Source organism: Pistacia vera, unplaced genomic scaffold, assembly GCF_008641045.1.
Source record: "Pistacia vera cultivar Batoury unplaced genomic scaffold, PisVer_v2 Contig59, whole genome shotgun sequence".
In the NCBI taxonomy this organism is placed as follows: Eukaryota; Viridiplantae; Streptophyta; class Magnoliopsida; order Sapindales; family Anacardiaceae; genus Pistacia; species Pistacia vera.
The window spans coordinates 1,078,886-1,098,273 of NW_022196434.1; the positions used below are offsets into that span (position 1 = coordinate 1,078,886).

General features: G+C 33.4%; 2 protein-coding genes and 2 long non-coding RNA genes across 5 annotated transcripts; all 4 read left to right on the forward strand.

The window, feature by feature from the left end:
• The first annotated feature begins 1,202 nt into the window (after positions 1-1,202).
• LOC116109832 lies at positions 1,203-2,657 on the forward strand. The gene is made up of 2 exons (XR_004124804.1): positions 1,203-1,355; positions 1,458-2,657. It is a non-coding gene; the product is annotated as an uncharacterized LOC116109832 (long non-coding RNA).
• Positions 2,658-3,676: 1,019 nt separating this feature from the next.
• LOC116109831 lies at positions 3,677-4,908 on the forward strand. Of its 2 annotated transcripts, none has more exons than XM_031396068.1 (2): positions 3,677-3,868; positions 3,960-4,908. In XM_031396068.1, the coding sequence occupies exon 2, from the start codon at positions 3,969-3,971 to the stop codon at positions 4,800-4,802; it is 834 nt and encodes a 277-aa protein (XP_031251928.1). In that variant the 5' UTR covers positions 3,677-3,868; positions 3,960-3,968; the 3' UTR covers positions 4,803-4,908. The 2 variants fall into 2 exon arrangements, with proteins under 2 accessions (XP_031251928.1, XP_031251927.1); XM_031396067.1 differs by having other exon boundaries at positions 3,681-3,868; positions 3,968-4,908.
• Positions 4,909-9,934: 5,026 nt separating this feature from the next.
• Positions 9,935-18,643, forward strand: LOC116109851. Its single transcript, XM_031396094.1, has 2 exons — positions 9,935-10,553; positions 18,229-18,643. The coding sequence occupies exons 1-2, from the start codon at positions 10,046-10,048 to the stop codon at positions 18,306-18,308; spliced, it is 588 nt and encodes a 195-aa protein (XP_031251954.1). The 5' UTR covers positions 9,935-10,045; the 3' UTR covers positions 18,309-18,643.
• On the forward strand, positions 17,323-17,586 carry LOC116109852. The gene is made up of 2 exons (XR_004124805.1): positions 17,323-17,430; positions 17,512-17,586. It is a non-coding gene; the product is annotated as an uncharacterized LOC116109852 (long non-coding RNA).
• Positions 18,644-19,388: the final 745 nt, after the last annotated feature.

Genomic DNA, 19,388 nt, shown 5'->3' on the forward strand with positions numbered 1-19,388 from the left:
AAGAGATAGAACCCTTTTATTCCAAACAAGCCTTAAAAGGCCAGATGTTGTCTCTTCCGAGAGTACCAAATGGCAAATGGAGTGAAATCCAATTTCCTGAGCAATGGAAACTGCCTGATGAGATTCCTCCATGAGAACAAGAACAAGAACAAGAATCTCCTCGAATCGTCCAGCATCCAGATGGGAGAGTCCAAATTCAATTTCCACGAAGAAATAGATCGTGATGCAATCTTAGAGGCTTTGGCAAGTGTTAACAAAATTGTTTACTCAATAAAAGAAAAAAAAAATCAAGATGATCGTGGAGATGCTCAGAGCTCTAGTGTTTTCTATCAAATTTCATGAAAACTGTTTTGGAATTGATCAATGAAGATTGAGTCCTGACAGTCCTCCAAAACAAAAGCAAAAGCAATCAATTAAAGTGACTATTCCCCTGGTAGGGAATTCCACTCAAAACTTCAGCAAAATTTTCTGTCTTCAAACAAGTATCAAAAAGTTTAAAAGTATACTATTGTATCAAAATTTCCTTTATCTCATCAATTCAGTAAGTGCACTCAAGACTTTCTGCATTGAGCAAATATTTTTGCTGCTCATATTATGTATTGATTCATCTTACATTTGGCAAAGCTACAAATTTACTGTGCATGATATCGACAATCACCCCATTAAGATGCGTTTAAATTCTCATACCCTATAACATATAACTAGTTCTACCTCTCCTAATTACTCATGAAAAGAAAAATACTGACTTGGCTGAAGGAAAAAAAATCTAAAAAATTTTCACAGAATGACTGTTATATGATCAAGCCTCAAAACCCCCTCCGGGGTCATGATCAAGTCAATCGAGTCTAGCTAGCTTGATAATTGGTTTTATAAGATTTGGACATCCTTCCTTCCTTTATAAGCCGGTTTTAAGGGCGAGTTAAGAAATTCCTATTGAAGTTCTTGTTTCAATTAATTAGAATAAATCAAAGACAAAGTTGACCATGACCATGACCAGGACAATGTTGATAGTGATACAGAGAAATAATAGCAAAAACTTTTCTCACTGTTGAAGATGACTCTAATGGAATCCAGCTCACTAATAAAACAAAACGCTAAAGCAGAGTAGGACAATCATGAAAACAAAAGGAACTATTCAAAAAGTCATACAAGGATCAGAATCACAAAGGATATGAATCTCTTCAGTGCCTATAAAGAGTCTTTAAAAAGATAAGAGCAGTTTAATAAGCATAAAGTTTCCCCTAGTTAAGAATTTCCAAATCAAACTTATGCAAATTCCCTTCTATCTTTTCTGCATTAATCCTGAATCAAGACTACTTGCTTAAATCCTCCCCTCATCGCCTCAAATCAAACCTGTAAGTTCACTTATAGGCTTTTATTTACATTATTTTCTGTTAATATCATCTATTAATATATAATATTTTGTAATATATACTATTTTGAACTCAATTTTGCAGTGAGATTGAGCCAAACTCGGCAGTAAGTTGCAGAGGTAACCTGAGAGAGGTATTTTGGTGTTTGGCCTAAATTTATTAAGTTGATTTTATTATTGATTTCAGGATGAATTCATTGATAAGATCACTGTCTAAATCAACCTCAAGTAATAATAAAAACAGTGTAAATAGTGACGAACATAACATGGAAAACTCAAACATAGAAAACCATTTGAAGAAATGGAAAGTTCCAAAATTTTCAAAAAAGGCAGTCTATGAAACAAGCATTTTCAATTTCAGAAAAGATTGTTCTATCGAAACAACCGAGCGAAAAGTTCCATTGAGTAACAAGCTTGAATGCATCAAATTGTTTGATCAGCAAGCTGTAAGAAGACACACAGAGAAATACAAGTATTTGCATATAGGATTAGTCCAGGTCGGTGTCAGACCGCTCACACATGAAGGAGTCAACACATCAATTTTGCTTTGCCTTAGAGACAAGAGGCTGCTTGATTTCAATAATTCATTATTAAGTGTTCTTCAATCAAGCCTTGTTGATGGTCCTGTTTATTTTAATTGTTTTCCAAACATTATGGTTTTTCTTCAGGATCCGAATATTATGCATGTTCTTACACTAAATATTAAGCTTCAGAATTTGGAAACCCAAGAGACTTGTTTCCCTGTTGTGTTGATGTATAGAGTTCATTACAAATGCCTAGTAGATCCATTCAACACAGCTGCCAGAAAATCTAGTTCCAGAGATAAAACTCTTTTTTTCCAAACAAAAATCAAAAGGCCAAGTATTGACATTCCTAGAGTCATCAAGTGGAGTGAAATCCAATTTCCTGAAGAATGGAAGCTCCAGGATGAGAATCCTCGGAGCAACAAGAACGTCAATCGTCCCAAACCATACAGTGTCCTGATGGAGTAGCCCGGATTCGGTTCATATCAAGAAATAATGGGGAGTCTTCTACAGGATTTGTCATCAATTAATGAAGAATGTTATTAAGTGTTATAGAGCAAGTTTCTCATTCTATCTCTAGCTCAGTGAATACTAGTTTATGTTTTTGATTTTGTTTGGTATGTGGTTTGGATTGTGTACAAATTATACTTATAAAAGAACCTACCGGGACTAGAGGAATCCAAGGAAGGTTCAATAACCATGCAGAAATATGCTGTAAAAAAACCACTTTGAGCCATTAGTTAACAGAATTTTTTGATTCAGTAAAGTAGAAAATTCTTGCAGATGTATCAGCTTTTTCTCAGGAAAATCAATCAAGGAGTCAAGTCAGTTCTCCAGGGGCTAAAGCAAAAACCCTAGGACAAACAAGTAACAGGGGAAGGCTCACAAGCATTACAGTGAACATTCTCAGAAAAACTCCTCAACCAAGAAGAAATTTGAGCTTAGAATTTCAGACTTTTAGTTCTGACATCACGTTAAAACTCCATTTAATCCAGAAAAAAACTTAAACTAAACTAAGAATCCAAAGCTCTTTAGACAGGTTTAGCCTCTAAAAGAGTTGAATCAGAGAAAAGATCCCATACTCTTGATACAAATTGAGGAGTATAAATCCCCTGTTAATTTCATAACAGCTCATCTGCAAAAAAAAGTACTCTTATTTTTGCACTAAAAAAAGCAAAATAAATATTTTCACTGCAGTATAACTTCTCAGAGAAAATTTACCATAAAAAAATACCTTACAAGCAGAAACCAGACTGCTATAGTAAAATACTATTATGAGAATAAATTTTGACCAAGACCAAATATATCTTGAGATTAAACTTTGCCAAAAATTTTGATACTGCTTTGGGAAAATCTTTCAGATTATGGTTGATTTGAGTTTCACCTGATGAGGAACTTCTTTGGTACTAAGCCATTGGTTTCAAAATTTGTAGCTGAAAAAAAAGGCATTCAAGAAAATCTCATAAGAGCTTTCTCAGTATCAAATTATAATGAAGTGCTAGATACTGGAAATTTTCTCTGAATTGAGAGCAGATGATGATGAAAATGCAAATTAATACTCTGACCACTAGGCACCGACAAAGGAATGATTCATCATGGAAACAGTCCTCCAAAAGCCAACTCATTAGCCACCTCAGTAATAAAACAAAATACTTAACAGTTGAAAAGCCTTCTCCAAGAAGTTAAGAAAAAAAAATTAAAAAAAAAAAAAAAAAAACACGCCCGGAAGCCCTTCTTAAAGAAGTTAACTCTAAAGTCAAGCAAATCAACATCACAATCACAATCCAATAGATAAGATTATCTCCAGTGCCTTTATAAGCAAATCTCTCGGAAGATATGAAGCAGTTCTAAGAGACAGTTCCCCTCAGAAAATATTCCTCATAGAGCTTCTGCATTTTCTCTTGAGATCTTTTCTGAATCAACTCTGAAGACAATTTTCATCAACTTGATCATCTCAAGTTAGTGTTATCTTGTAAGTTCACTCAGACTTTGTTATCATCTTCAATGTTTAAATACTTTAATGGTTTGCTTTATTAAATTTATCATTAAGAAATTCACAATAGTCTTTCAGGATGGATTCTTCAACTTCAGTTGGATCAGTGCTGCCTAATTTAACCTCGGATACTAATCATCAAAACGATTTGCAGAAATGGAAACTTCCAAAAGTTTCCAAGAAAAAGGTTTATCAAAAGGGCATGTTTGAGTTCAAGAAAAATTACTCCATTCAGACTACTGAGCGCATCATTTCATTGAATAACAAGCTTGAGTCCATCAGTTTGTTTGATCAGCAAGCTATAAAAAGATACAGAGAAGAATATAAATATGTGCATGTAGGATTAGTCCAGGTTGGTGTCAAACCCCTTACGCGCGAAGGGTTCAACACTTCGATATTGCTTTGCCTGAGAGACAAGAGATTGCTTGATTTCAATCAATCTTTATTAGGAGTTCTTCAATCAAGCCTGGATGATGGTCCTGTTTATTTCAACTGTTATCCAAACATCATGTTCTTTCTTCAAGATCCAATTGTTTGGAATTGTCTGGCACTAAACATCAGGCTTCAGAATTTAGAAATGAATGAAACTTCTTTCCCAGTTGTGTTGATATACAGAGTTTATTTCAAATGCCTGATAGACCCTTTCAACACTGCTGCCAAAAAATCCAGCTGCTTTGACAAAACCCTCATTTTTCAAACAAACATCAAAAGGCCAAGTGCTGATGTTCCCAGAATCATCAAATGGAGTGAGGTCCAATTTCCAGAGGAATGGAAAGTCCGAGAGGAGAATCCTCCGGAGAATACACAAGCTGAAGGCGGTCGGATCATTAAGCATCCTGATGGCTCAGTCCGGGTAGTGTTTCCACCAAGAAAGATTGGGGAATCCTCCTCGGTTTGGCAAATACCGCGTTAAGAAAATAGAAATTTCAAGATCAAGTTGTCTGTTAGTTCCGGATTTTTGTTAGCTCATATGATCCTAGATTATGTATTGCTATATTATTTATGTGTATTCTTCTGCTTGGTGTGTAATGTGAAATACTATATTCATAAAAAATATAAACTGATAGCATAAAAAGTTAAATTAGATGCTTAAATGGAATGGTTCAATGATAATTCAGAACTATGTAACAAAAAAATAATGACCCATAAGAGTTGTAAAATGAAGTGTGGCAAATTTATTGAACATTTTGTGTGCAGAAGCTAACCAAACCAGGAATTCCAAGTAAGAGGCAACACGTTCGCACCTTTTAAACAACCAAGTATTACAAGCTTAAATCTCAACCCACAATAAACTCTCACAATTGTCTCAGCACTTGGAGTACTCTTAAACAAGACAATAAAAGCCTTAAATAAATTTAAAAGATGGATAAAAACAGTTTTACCTTCAATGATTAATTGACCAGATTTGAGCATATACAGAACAATTAGTTTCAGAATTTTTAACTATGGAATTCAAGCAAACCATGTCAGCTTTTCTTCAAAATATAAAAAAATAAGTGGAGACAGTTCTCCAAGATCACAATATTTCCCATGGTAGAGAGAATTTCCGATAATAAGAAATTCCAGTAATCCCATCTAAATATTTTATCTCAACTTTGTATCAAAAGTTCTCTGAATATTTGTGAATCTTCTCTAATCATTCTAATGGGTCAGTCAAGATTGGTTTCATGAAGAAATAGGTCAACACTCATTCTTTGAGCCATTCACACTCTTAATAAGTGACCTTAAAAGTAGTTTGAACTGAAATATTGTCCTTTACCATTACTTTAAAATTGGAACAGGACAAAGATATTGACTTGACTTAGACTAAGAGTTGGAAGTAGCCAAGAAATGACCACAAAAGAAAAAGCAAGATAATTATATTAAACAAATAATAAGCACAACAGAGAATATTGTTTTAAGTGTCTATAAGAGAGTTCATCAATCACAGAGGGAAAAAGGCATTTTTAACACAACTTTCTCAAAGATATATAGTAAGAAGCATAATAAGTTCATTACCCATATTTGTTCCTGCCAATAAAGATGGCACTTCAGCTGTGACTCTTACATTTCCAGCACAGATTCAAGCTATTTTAGTTGCTGATTCAACTATATTGTTCGGCTGATAGGGTTTTTTTTTTTTTTTTTTTTTTTTTTTTTGGAACTGTTTCAATATTTAGTTTTAGCCATTAATCAGGGGTTAAAGTTAACTGATTTTCAGTTTGTCACCTGCCATTTCAGAATCCTGGTGAGCTGGGCAGCACAAATACATGATGGCCCAACGGGCTTAGAACATTGATCGGCACATATAATACGTTAATGGTATTTTTTTTTTTTTATGAAAAGTCATTTATATGATAATATAATTAATTAAAATATTTAAAAAATTTGTATAATTAAATTCAACTCTCATTCCAAGCTAATCATAGAATTTTGTTAATTCATGGTTTTCGGTGACAGGGAAACATTGAATGAATAATCAGCAAATAAATTGATGCCCTGTCAAAGAAAAAACTGCAGAAAATGCATTTCAGTACTGAGCCTGTGGCTCTAGGTAGGTTTCTTTCCTTCAAACAATGTTCTAAAGGTGCAAAAATTAGCTATTTGAAAATCATTATATTCTGTATGCTTGGATTATTTCAAATTTCTGTGGGATAATTTTATTTATTATATATCTTTGAGACTATTCTGATTGCTAGCCTTGATAACTTCTCTGGATTTAAACAAGGGAGAACGACTTATACATACCCAAGATTTATTGTAACGACAAGTTGGTACCCAAAAGGTTTTGAAATGACAAATAGGTACTTCCGTCATGTTCTGTTAGTGATTTCTGTTTATTATGTTTATTATAGTGAAAAGACTAAAATACCCTTAAAAGTTTGAATTTAGTTTTTTTAAAAATTTCAAAAAAACCCCTAAGTTTACAAATTTCACTAAATACCCCAAATATAAAAATTTATAAAATAACAAAAACACCCCCACCGGCAAGTGCCAGATTCCGGCCACCACCGCCGGAATCTGGCCGGAAAGTTGCGTTACGACACAGACCCGTCGGATTGTGGTCGTAACGCGTGATTAGCCTTTTCGGCCAGATCCGTGGCTGATCTGGCCGGAAAAGGCCAGATCTAGGCTAGATCTGGCCGTCGACGCCGCAAAACTCCATTGCGGCGTCGACGGCCAGATTGGCTGCTGCTTCGACGGCAGATTGGCCTTTTCCGGCCAGATCCGTGGCGGATCTGGCCTTAAAGGCCACATCGGCACTTTACGACACAGATCCGATGGGGATCTGTGTCGTAATGCAGTTTTTCGGCCAGATTCCGGCGATGGTGGCCAGAAAATGGCATGGGGTGGTGGGGGTGTTTTGTCATTTAACAAACTTTTTATTATAGGGGGTGTTTAATTAAATTAGCAAACCTAGGGGGTTTTTTAGAAATTTTTAAATTTAAAAAAAACAAAAATTGAAACTTTGAAGGGCATTTTAGTCTTTTCACTATTAATAAACAAAAATCACTAACAGAATATGACGGAAGGTACTAGGGGTGTTCAAAAGAACCGGTTGGAACCGGAACCGACAGGTACCTGGGTTTGGTTCCGGTTCCTCAAGAACCAGTAGTCAATGGTAGGTTCCGGTTCCAAATTTTGGAACGTTACTGTGCGGTTCCGGTTCCGGTTCCTATAGTTAGGAACCGGAACCAGAACCAAGAACCAGGAACCGAGACTAATATAAAATAAAATTAAAGTAGGGGAGTTAATAAAAACTTTTGTAGAAAAAGTAATGTGATACATTATATTTATATTTATAACATTTAAAGTAAGTTGGTTGACTTTTGAGAATTTACCTTTACAAAGTAAGGAGTTTGTAATTTTGAATTATAATTTGTAATTTTATTTTTGTAACAAGTGCAGGTGGGGAGGTATTGTAAGTTTTTAAGAGTTTTTTTGCCATTTTAAAAACTTTTGGGGGTCATATAATTTTACAGGGTACCCAGAACGGAACCGGAAACCGTTTACAGTTTCTGGTTCTGGGTACCTAGGAACCGGAACCGTCGGTTCCGGTTCGGTTCCAAATTTCAAGGAACCGTCGGTTAGTTCCGGTTCCGGTTCCTTCAAAAAGTGCAGGGTACCCGGAACCGAACACCCCTAGAAGGTACCTATTTGTCGTTTCAAAACCTTTTAAGTACAACTTGTCATTACAGTAAACTTTGGGTTGTACCAGTGTTCGCCCTTTAAACAACCATCAGAAAATATGCAAGGATTTTTGTATTTCTTAATGGTATTTATACAGTTATCTGCTAACACTGGTTCTGATATTGCTGTTAACATTATAACGGACTTTAATCTTCTTTAATTTCCTAATTGATATACGTATTTGTATCTGTTTAAACAGGAGGCCTACAGCTACACACTGGTTTAGAGATAGTGGAGACGATGGATATGACTTCTTAGATATTAGAGATTATGATGTTACAGCCCTGACAAATAACTGAGCATGCCTTTCCATATGGCATTAACAGCAGTTATGAGATTGAAGAGGTGCTTAATTTTAGAAATTTCCGGTTTCTAGTCCAATTGCAGTACAGTAATATCATGTTGGATCTTTTGCAACAGAATTATCGCAAGACAGAAAACATTTCTTGTAGTGAGCCTGTGTTAGTGCTAACCTTCATGTTGTTTTATTTCAGACTCCAAGTACTAGGCAGAATACTCATTTCAACAGATTGTTGGATCCGTGGAGATTGGAGACTCCTACCGCATAGAACCAGATATAGCAATTTTGATAGCCGGAGGCGAAAGGTTCAAAATAGTAGAAATTAAAATATCAATTAATTTCACCAGACACCCGTTTTTTCAGAAAGTATTACAACTATATTTCAGAGGGGTTTTGATACTTTTAAGGAAATTTCCCTCAAAAGATATATTGTAATAGAATTACATTTTTTATGAAGCTGTGTATTCTTCAAGTTATTGTTTAGTATCTATCCAGCAAGATAATCATTAATTCCCTTTTTGTTTCTGTACAGGTTTCTTAGAGTGGATCTTTGCAATCTCCAATTTCATTGGAGCTTCCCTCAGTAGTACTCGATCAACTTTCATCAGCGCATAAGCCTCAATACAAATTTGCTATGCTAATATCATTTTCAGCCTTGTTTATGCATTATGAGCTCATTTATAAAGGTCGAAAGGAAAAAATTATCGCAGATGGAGGGGTTGTCTCCCTTGGTTTTATAATGCATCACAAAATTACAAGCCTTTTGGTACCTTCAAGGATACCTGGGGTCATTTGTGCAATCTGTCAGTGTGTTCACAACTGTTAATATGCACAAGTGATACTATCAAAATATCAGTGGCAGTTATCTTTGCTTTGGTCTATTATGGTCTAAAATGTTGGAGAATCCCGAGAGAAGAAGTGCAGTGTAAAGATGTTCAATTTCCTGAGGAGTGGAAAGTCCAAGATGAGAATCCTCCGGAAAGCTAAACTATTTACAGCAACTTTTTGATGTTCATAAAAATCCAGTGCAAACGTCTGAATATTTTGCCTTAAAATATGTACCAAAGTTCCCTGAATTTTGGCTTATCTGTTCAAATCATCCATTATCCTGAGTATTACTATCAACTAATTTATTATAAATGATAAAAATGATAATTTAACCACAGTCCTCTCCTCTCAGAACACAACAAAAAACTAAAGCGACCAAGAACAAATATGAAAGCAAAAGATATTATTAAAAAAAAATATGAAAAATATCACAAGCACACAGTCAACAGGAAGACCGAGTGCCTTTAAAAAGAGTCCCAATCAAAAGGAAGACACATTAAATTTCTGCATCCAAGCATATTCCTTCAAATATCTGTTCTGTTTTTACCCAAATCTTTCTCCGATCATCGAAACAAGGTTTCCTCGTAAGCTTTCTGATCTTTTTCACTTTAGGCAAATATTTATATATTCTTGCTATAAATAATATATCCTTTCCTCGCTAGTGAAGAATATAACATGTCAGGTACATGAAAGGAAAGGATTGGGACCTTCCAAAAGTTTCAAAACAAGAAATTTATGAAACAAAAGCCATTTTCAATTTCAAAAAAGTCATTCCTTCAAAACTATTGAGGATACCATTTTACTACCCCACGTGCAACAAACCAATTCAATTGTTCAACCCAGAAGCATAGAAAAACATGAACAAAAATACAAATTCTTGCATATTGGATTGTCCAGGTAGGTGTCAGACACTCTCTCGCGAGGATCATGACACATCAGTTTTACTCTGCCTGAGAGAAAGAGAATACTTGATTTTGATTCTTCAATTGAGTGTTCTTGAATCTACTCTAGCTGATGGCCCCGCTCATTTTGATTATTATCCAAACATGATCGTTTCTCTTGAAGATCCAAAAATTTTGCAAGTTCTATCCCTCTATATAAAGTTTAACAATTTGGAAATACAAGGGGCTACTTTTCCATTTGTCCTGATGTATAGGATTCATTACAAATGTATGCAAAACCCAGTCAACTCCGGAGCCAAAGAAACTAGCCGCGTTGGTCAAACACTTTTTAAGCAAACAAAGGTTAAAAGACCAGTCAGAGTCTTTAGTGGGAATTCAACAACTGGCAGAACTAGGATACCTGTGGTATCCAAAATGATTAAATGGAGTGATGTCCAATTCCCTGAGGAATGGAAATTCCGAGATGAAAATCCTCCAGAGTCACAAGAGTATACATCTCCTCCAAGGATCGAGTTGCAGGGTGGCTTTCGGCCGCAGTTCTAAAAGATCTTAGTAATGCTATACATTTCGGCTTTGTATCCTAATTTTTGGATGCTAAATAATGTGTCATATGTGCAAAATTTGGGATAAAAACTTGGGACATGTAGCTTTATTCATCTTTCTGCACATTCTATAAAGCAAAAATCTGTGCACAAACAAGCAAAATGGAAATGGTTCACAAGCCTGACAGTGAAGATCACCTGAAGCAGAAAGAGGGAGGATGTAGCAGTCTTAAGAGAGAATTGAATCACAGTTTGTTTATATTTTCTGTCTTAATCTTGTATCAGAAACTATCTTTATAATAAGTTTCCCAGTGTGTTTGCCTGTAAGTTTGCTCAAATTTCTCTGTTATGAAAGTATTTTTTTCCGTTTCTCCATGTTATATATATAAGATTACTGTTGTTAGTTTGCTCAATTTTTTTTCCAAATGCTTTTAAAAAGGAATTCAATTTAGACCCTTTCTTAGTAATAGATATGATAAGAAAAGGATTGAAGAAAACTTTATTTCAACTACAATGTCCCCAACGATGATGATGCAGAAAATGTGCTAGCACTACTATGCTTTGAAGATGAGTCCAGTCTCAAATGGGATCTATATCCATTACTACACTAATAAACAAAAGACTAAAGCAGCTGTCCTGGGAACGGATAATCATAAGCAAAAGACTTCAAAAAGCAACATGAAAAAGAAATCACACAATCATCACATGATTTCTGAATTAAGAAGTTAAAATATGTAATTTTCCTCATCTAATTTATTAGAGCCTAAAGGTTCTACATCAAAAACAATTTGCTAGTCATCCCATATAAGATTTTGATAACATATAAGATATTTTGATCAGATATAATATATTATTATACTTTATTTAAATAAATTGTGGTAACTATAAATGATATAATTATTAGAAGTTGTTTACCAACTTGATATATATATGTGTGTGTGTGTGTGTGTGTGTGTGTGTGAGAGAGAGAGAGAGAGAGAGAGAGAGAGATTGAGTTTTTGGTTTTGAGTTCTACCCAAAACCCTATTTTATCAAATAATAATGAAAAGACTTTTTGAACAATAAAAGAAAACACTTTAAAACAAGTCGAGCCTTTTACAAGAAGTTATCTTTGTAAAAGTAGAAGCCCCTTCTTAAACAAGTTAACTGAGAAAGTGACACAAATATTTTAAGTCAAAAAGCAAAAGCAAAAAGCCCATGTAAAACAAATTAGATGAGGAAGTGGACACAAACTTTTTTACTCAAAAAGCAGAAGCCCTTCTAAAACAAGCTAACTCAGAAAGCGACACAAACATCACAAGCGCATAAGATAAGATTGTCTCCATCCTTGGTTTTATAATGCATCGGAAAATTACAGCCCTTTTGGTGTTTTAAAGGTGTATTTGGTTTAGAAAATGTTGTATTATTAAAAATATTATATTAATAAAAAGTTAGATTACCTTGATGATTATTGGGAATATTTAAGGAAATGTGTTTGATTGATTAAAATAAATTAGTAGTTATATTATATTAATATGTATGATTAGGAGGAATAAATTGGTGGGTATATTATATAATTTTACTAAATTGCCTTTATTTTTAAATATTAATATATTATTATTTTTTGAATAATTTCTTAGAACCCCTTACGTTTGAGATATTGCTAAAACACCCTAGCAACTAGAAAACTTTAAAACTTAACAAAAACACCCCCACCCACCCAAAGTCACTACCGGCCACCTGTCACCACCATCGACGACGTCGGTACTGGCCTTAACGATGCACAAACAACTGGATCTAGCCAACCGTGCACCGATATGGCCATTTCTATCTAGTTGTTAATGGCCAAAAGCCGTAGATCTGGCCGAAAACAGCCAGAATAAAGTTGGCCATTTTCGACCAGATCTGCGGCCATATCGACGGATGGCAGTAATTTTTAAAGACTTTCGACGACTTCGGGCAACAGTCGGTGGTGGTTGGCCAATTGCCGGTGGTGGTGGCTGGTGGGCAACGGTGGTCATGGGTGGCCTGCAATTTGTTTTAAATATAAAGGCATTATTGTTCAAAAATTTAATTAAATATTGGTAAAATTGTAATGACATATTAATGTAAATTAATTTCAAAATAAGGGCATTATTGTCCAAAATTTTATTAATAAGGAATAAAATTGTAACAAAAATAAGACTACCAAGTAATCTTAAAATACCTAAAAAAATTGAGGTAATTAGATTACCTCTTATATTACCAATAATAACTACTATTGGTTATGGAAGATTATTGGAATCTTATATTACTTAACAATCAAACATGATAATCAAGTAATAAAAGATGACATTATCTCAGTAATTTGGAATTACCCCCAACCAAACATGCCCTGAAAGATACTATTGACTCTTTTTGTGCTCTCTGTCAGTGTGTTTTCACAATAGTTAATTATGGCATTATGCACAAGTTGATACTATTAAAATATCAGTTTGGCCTGTTATCTTTGCTTTTGATCCATTGTGTTCTAAAATGTTGGGGAATCCTTAGAGAAGAACTACATTGTAAAGATGTGATCCAATTTCCTAAGGAACAGAAAGTCCAAGAGTAAGACTCATGAGGGATTAGTCGGATGATCAGATGATTTGCTCCCATAAGGTCTTGGGTTCAAGCCTTCTCATGGACATCGGTGTAGCCAATAAAACCATATTTAACTACTTCCCAGCAATGGCAAGGTTTGTTGGAGGCTCCAGTTTCGTATTTGTAGAGGTAAGTAGTTCTAGGTATCTTGCAATTTTTGGGGGAACTAGAACTAAAACCGCACAATGCAGGTTCTAAGCAAAAGGAACCGAAAGTTGTCAGTTCCAGTTCTTAAATTCATGAAATCGGAACCTAAAATGCAAGTTCGGGTTCCTTACCTGGGTACCCTATAAAAATAATTATCCCCTGTTAGTTTAAAAAATGACAAAAATACCTTAAAAGTTTATAAATACACCCTTAACAAATTAACAAAACATGCATTTAGTAGTTTTCAACTTTTGACTACTCATTCATTTGTGTCCAATGTGACTCATATATCCCCTAATCTCTAGGCAACACTTGAATTCAATCAATTCATCATAATTTATAATGTAATGTTATAATTAATTAACTTTGTAATCATTTAATTAAGTAATTACTAATGTTTATAATGTAATGTTATAATTAATTAAATTTCTAATCATTTAATTAAGTAATGTACTGATGTAGTAAGTTATTAATGTTTATAATGTAATGTTATAATTAATTAAATTTATAATCATTAAATTAAGTAATGTACTAATATAGTAAATTACTAATCTTTATATTGTAATGTTATAATTAATTAAATTTATAATCATTTAATTAAATAATGTACTAATGTAGTAAATTACTAATGTTTATTATGTAATGTTAGAATTAATTAAGTAATCAGATCATAAATCTATAATGTAATATTATAATTAATTAAATTTCTAATCATTTAATTAAGTAATTTACTAAACTACTAATGTAATAGATTACTAATGTTTATAATGTAATATTATAAACTTATAATTAATTAACTAATCATTTAACTATAATATAATGTTATAATTAATTAAGTAAATATTTAACTATAATATAATGTTATAATTAATTAAGTAATCATTTAACTAGTAATGTACTAATGTTTATTAATTTACCATATACAATTAATTGTAGATATACTTAGAACTTGATAATTGAAGTAAATAACTAAATATTATTCATTCAAATATACTATTTTATTCAAAAATAATTCTTTTAATAACATTAAAACACTTTTAATTGGATCCTAATTCCAATTATACACTTAATTAATCAAAACTTTAATATTATAATATATTAAAGTTTTTTATATGTAAAAACTTTAATATATATAGTGAAGTATATAGTACTTTATATTTGATTAGGTTATTATAATATATTAAAGTTTTTTATATGGTGAAGTTTATATGTATAATTGTATATATATTTAATTATGTTAATTTAAATTTTTTATCTAACATGAAAACACATGTCAGTCCCATATTATAATTTTTTATATGTAAAATTACATAGACCCCCCACTATTTACACATATTTTGTTTCAGTCCCAGGTTAAAATACAGGTTCCATACCGAGTACCTGACCTCGGTTCCAAGGCAAGTTTCAATTCGGGTACCCGCCCTCAATTCCAAGCAGGTTACAAACCGGGTACCCGCTTCTAGTTCTCATCCAAGGTTCTGATTCCGATTCTGATTCTAGTTCCTTCACATATAAGAACTAGAACCGAACCTGCACAATGTCAGTTCCAAAAAAATTAGAACCAGAACCTACCCGCACAGTGTCGATTCCATATAGGTTTCGGTTTTACTCGCAGGTTCCAATTCTACCCGCTACCCGTGCTCACCCTTGTTGGACTTGTGAAGCAAATGTAAGGGATTTCTAGACATAAAAATAATAATAAAAGTCTGAAAGTGAGAACCCTCTTGAGAATAAAAAGACTGAATCTGCCCGAATCATTCAGCATCCTAAAGAAAAAAAATGGCTTCAGGTTCCACCAAGAAAAAGTCCTCTACAATATAGGGATTGCTAACATTGATCGATAAATTCAGAAAATAGAAATTTCATGACCATTTGTTCATTAATTCCACCTCTAGGTCAGAAAATTCTAAATTATTTTACTGCAAATTTTAATTCAATGTAAAAGCTTCAGCCGGTTTTTGTGATATGAACTTTTATATTCATAAAAATAAATGATACCCCAAATCTAGCATGACAATTTAAATTTCAAAAATATTACGTTAACAATCTCTTGTCACAAACTTTCTCTTATAACCTTGACGTGACAACTTATGATTGGTTAGTTCGCAAATTGGTAGGTGGGACCTATAGTGAGCAAACGAACCTATTTGTGAGCTGACCAATCGCGAGCTCTCACATCGGAGTTATAAGAAAAAGTTTGAGAGAAAAGGTTGTGGGTGTAGTATTACTTTTTCAATTATCATGAGGCCATGTCAACTTATTTTCTCAGAGATTGCAAAGATCCACTCTAAAGAAACCTGTACAGAGATGAAAAAGGAAATTAATGATTGTCTTGTTGTATTAGATACTAAAACAATAACTTAAAGAATATATAGCTTCATAAAAAAAATGTAATGCTATTTTATATTTTTTGAGGGATATTAGATAGAATCCTTTAAGAATAGTCTGATTTATCAAAATTCCCGTAAAAAGTATCAAAACCCCTCTGAATATATAGTTGTAAAGATGTGATCCAATTTCCTGAGGAGTGGAAAGTCCAAGATGAGAATCCTCCGGAAAACCTAAGCTACTTACCATCTCCAACCCATTGCACCAATTTGGTGCAATTTTGCACCAAATTTGTGCAAAATTTGGTGCAAAACACTATTCCATCTCCAACCCACAACACCAAATATTGCACTAAAAAGAATATTCCCTAGAATATTCTTTAGAATATTCTTTTTTTCTTTTATTGTAATAATCAACAATTAATTTATTTCACTCATTATTTTTGTATATATTAATTAAATATTGGGAATGATATTTTTATTAAATAATAATTATTTTGAAAATTATACTAATTTAATAGAATTAAGCATTTATTTAATCAAATAAACATTACATTTAATATAGAAAAACATTACATCTAATATAAAATGATACAAAAAAAAAAAGATGTGTTGTCTATTCAAGTTTTTTTCAATATTTTGATGATCTTACTGGATCCGGAACTAATCTACCGGAATACTAAATTGTTATTTTAGTTTATGTTATATTTTCTTTTAATTTTAGTGTTTTTAAATTAGTGTTAATTTTTATTTTGAGTTATTGTAGTTTAATATTTGCATTGAATAAAGTTCTATTTTTAATTTTTCATCATTTTTTAAATTATATCATTATTATAAATTTATTATTATAAATAATAATCAAATTAAATTAAGTACAAATACTCAAATTTGGTGTGATTTTTGGTGTAAAATTTAATACTCAAATTAATTTAACAAAATTAAAAAAAAAACAAAAAAACTAAAATTAAAAAAAAATTATTTTTTTGCTACAGTACCGCGCCATTTTGGCACAGTGCTACAGTGCTGCGCCAAATTTGGCGCAGCACTGTAGCACTGCGCCATTTTGGCGCAGTGTTTAGCGTGGGTTGGACTGCCAACCCACGCCAATTTGGTGTTTTTTGCACCATTTTGGCGTGGGTTGGAGATGCCCTTACTGCAATTATACTTCCATGTGAAATCTTCAGCCTGGTTTTTGTAATGTTAATTTTTTTGTTCATAAAAATCTCCAGTGCAAACGTCTGAATATTTTGCCTTAAAATATGTACCAAAAGTTCCCTGAATATTTTGGCTAATCTGCTCAAATCATCCATTATCCCCAGCATTTACTATCAATCTAATTTATTTAGAAATGATAAAATGCATGATTTTGAACTTAAAATGATAATATAACCACTAACAAGTCCACACAGTCCTCTCATAACGCAACAAAAAATTAAAGCAGCCAAGGGCCCAAGGACAATCATGAAAGTAAAAGCGAAAGCAAAAGACTGACGATAGCAAGAGTATTATTAAATTAAAAAAATATATGAAAAATATCATAGTCACTGAAGTCAACAAGGAAGATTGGGTGCCTTTAAAAAGAGCTTCTCAATCAAAAGGAAGACACAGAAAATTTCTGCATCCAAGCATATTCCTTCAAAAATCTGTTCTGTTGTTTTTACCCAACATCAAAAAAAAACCAGCATCAGATCTTTCTCCAATCATCTGAAAACAGAGTTTCCTTGTAAGTTTTCTTGATCTTTTTCACTTTAGGCAAATATTTATATTATTTCTAACCATATATTTTCTTTCATTGCTAGTAAAGAACATAACATGACAAATTACTTGCATGGAAAGGATTGGGAGCTTCCAAAAGTTTCAAAACAAGAAATTTATGAAACAAAAACCAGCATTTTCAATTTCAAAAAAGATCACTCCTTCAAAACTACTGAGGATAGCATTTTACTACCCCACGGGCAACAACCAGTTCAATTGTTCAATCCAGAAGCCATAAAAAAACATAAAAAAAAATACAAATTCTTGCATATTGGATTAGTCCAGGTTGGTGTCAGATCCCTCTCTCGTGAGGATCACGATTCATCAGTTTTGCTCTGCCTGAGAGATAAGAGAATACTTGATTTTGATTCTTCCATATTAAGTGTTCTTGAATATACTCTAGCTGATGGTCCCGTTCATTTTGATTATTATCCAAACATGATCGTTTCTCTTGAAGATCCAAAAATTTTGCAAGTTCTGTCCCTCTATATTAAGTTTAACAATTTGGAAATACAAGGGACTACCTTTCCATTTGTGCTGATGTATAGAGTTCATTACAAATGTATGCAAAACCCAATCAACTCCGCAGCCAAAAAATCTAGCCGCACTGGTGAAACCTGTTTTCGGCACAAGGGTAGAAGAACAGTCAGCTTCGTTATGTTGCGTGGTTCCGGTATTTGTGTACCATCACAAACAGTTATGCAAAATATGGAATCCACAATTAAATGGAGTGATGTCCAATTCCCTGAGGAATGGAAACTCCGAGATGAAAATCCTCCAGAGTCACAAGAGTATACATCTCCTCCAAGGATCGAGTTTCAGGGTGGCTTTCGCCCACAGTTCTAAAAGATCCGAGTAATGCTATACATTTCAACTTTGTGTCCTAATTTTTGCTTCCTAAATAATGTTGTCAGTCTATAAAGCAAAAATCTATGCACAAACAAGCAAAATGGAATTGGTTCACAGGCCTGACAGTGAAGATCATCTGTAACAGAAAGAGGAAGGATGTAGCAGTATTAAGAGAGTATGTTGTCTGACAATAATGAATTGAATCACAGTTTGCTTATATTTTGTGTCTTAATCATGTATCAGAAACTATCTGTATCATAAGTTTCGTAGTGTGTTTGCCTGTAAGTTTGCTCAAATTTCTATGTTATGAAAGTATTTTTTTTCTGTTTTTCCATGTACTATATATAAGATTTCTGTTATTAGTTTGCTCAATTTTTTTCCCAAATGCCTTTAAAAAGGAATTCAATGTAGGCCCTTTCTTAGTAATAGTTATGATAAGAAAAGGATAGAAGAAATCTTTATTTCAACTACAATGTCGCCAACGATGATAATGCAGAAAATGTGCTGGCAATACTATGCTTTGAAGATGAGTCAAGTCTCAAATGGAATCTATATCCATTAATACAAGTCCAACCACTCCTCCAAAAGCAGAAACCAATGAACTAATTACTACAGTAATAAACAAAAGACTAAAGCAGCTGGCCTGGGAAAGGACAGTCACAAGCAAAAGACTTCAAAAAGCAACATGAAAAAGAAGTCACACAATCATCATATGATTTCTGAATTAAGAAGTTAAAATATGTAATTTTCCTCATCTAATTTATTAGAGCCTAAAGGTTCTCCATCAAAAACAATAAGGCCTTATTGGGTGAGGAGTTAGGCCCACCTCAAATTCTATCATGGTATCAGAGCCCAGGTTCAGTTGACCTGAGCACTTGACCAGTGGGTGAGGAGTTAAAGCCAGCAACTACCTCCAATAACAGGCATGACCCAACATATGGGCTTGACCGTGAGGGGGAGTGTTGGAGTCCCACATCGACTAGGCACGCTTAAGCCTACTGATTTATAGGAGAGGGTAATCCTCCCATTCAACAAGGCCTTATTGGGTGAGGAGTCAGGCCCACCTCAAATTATATC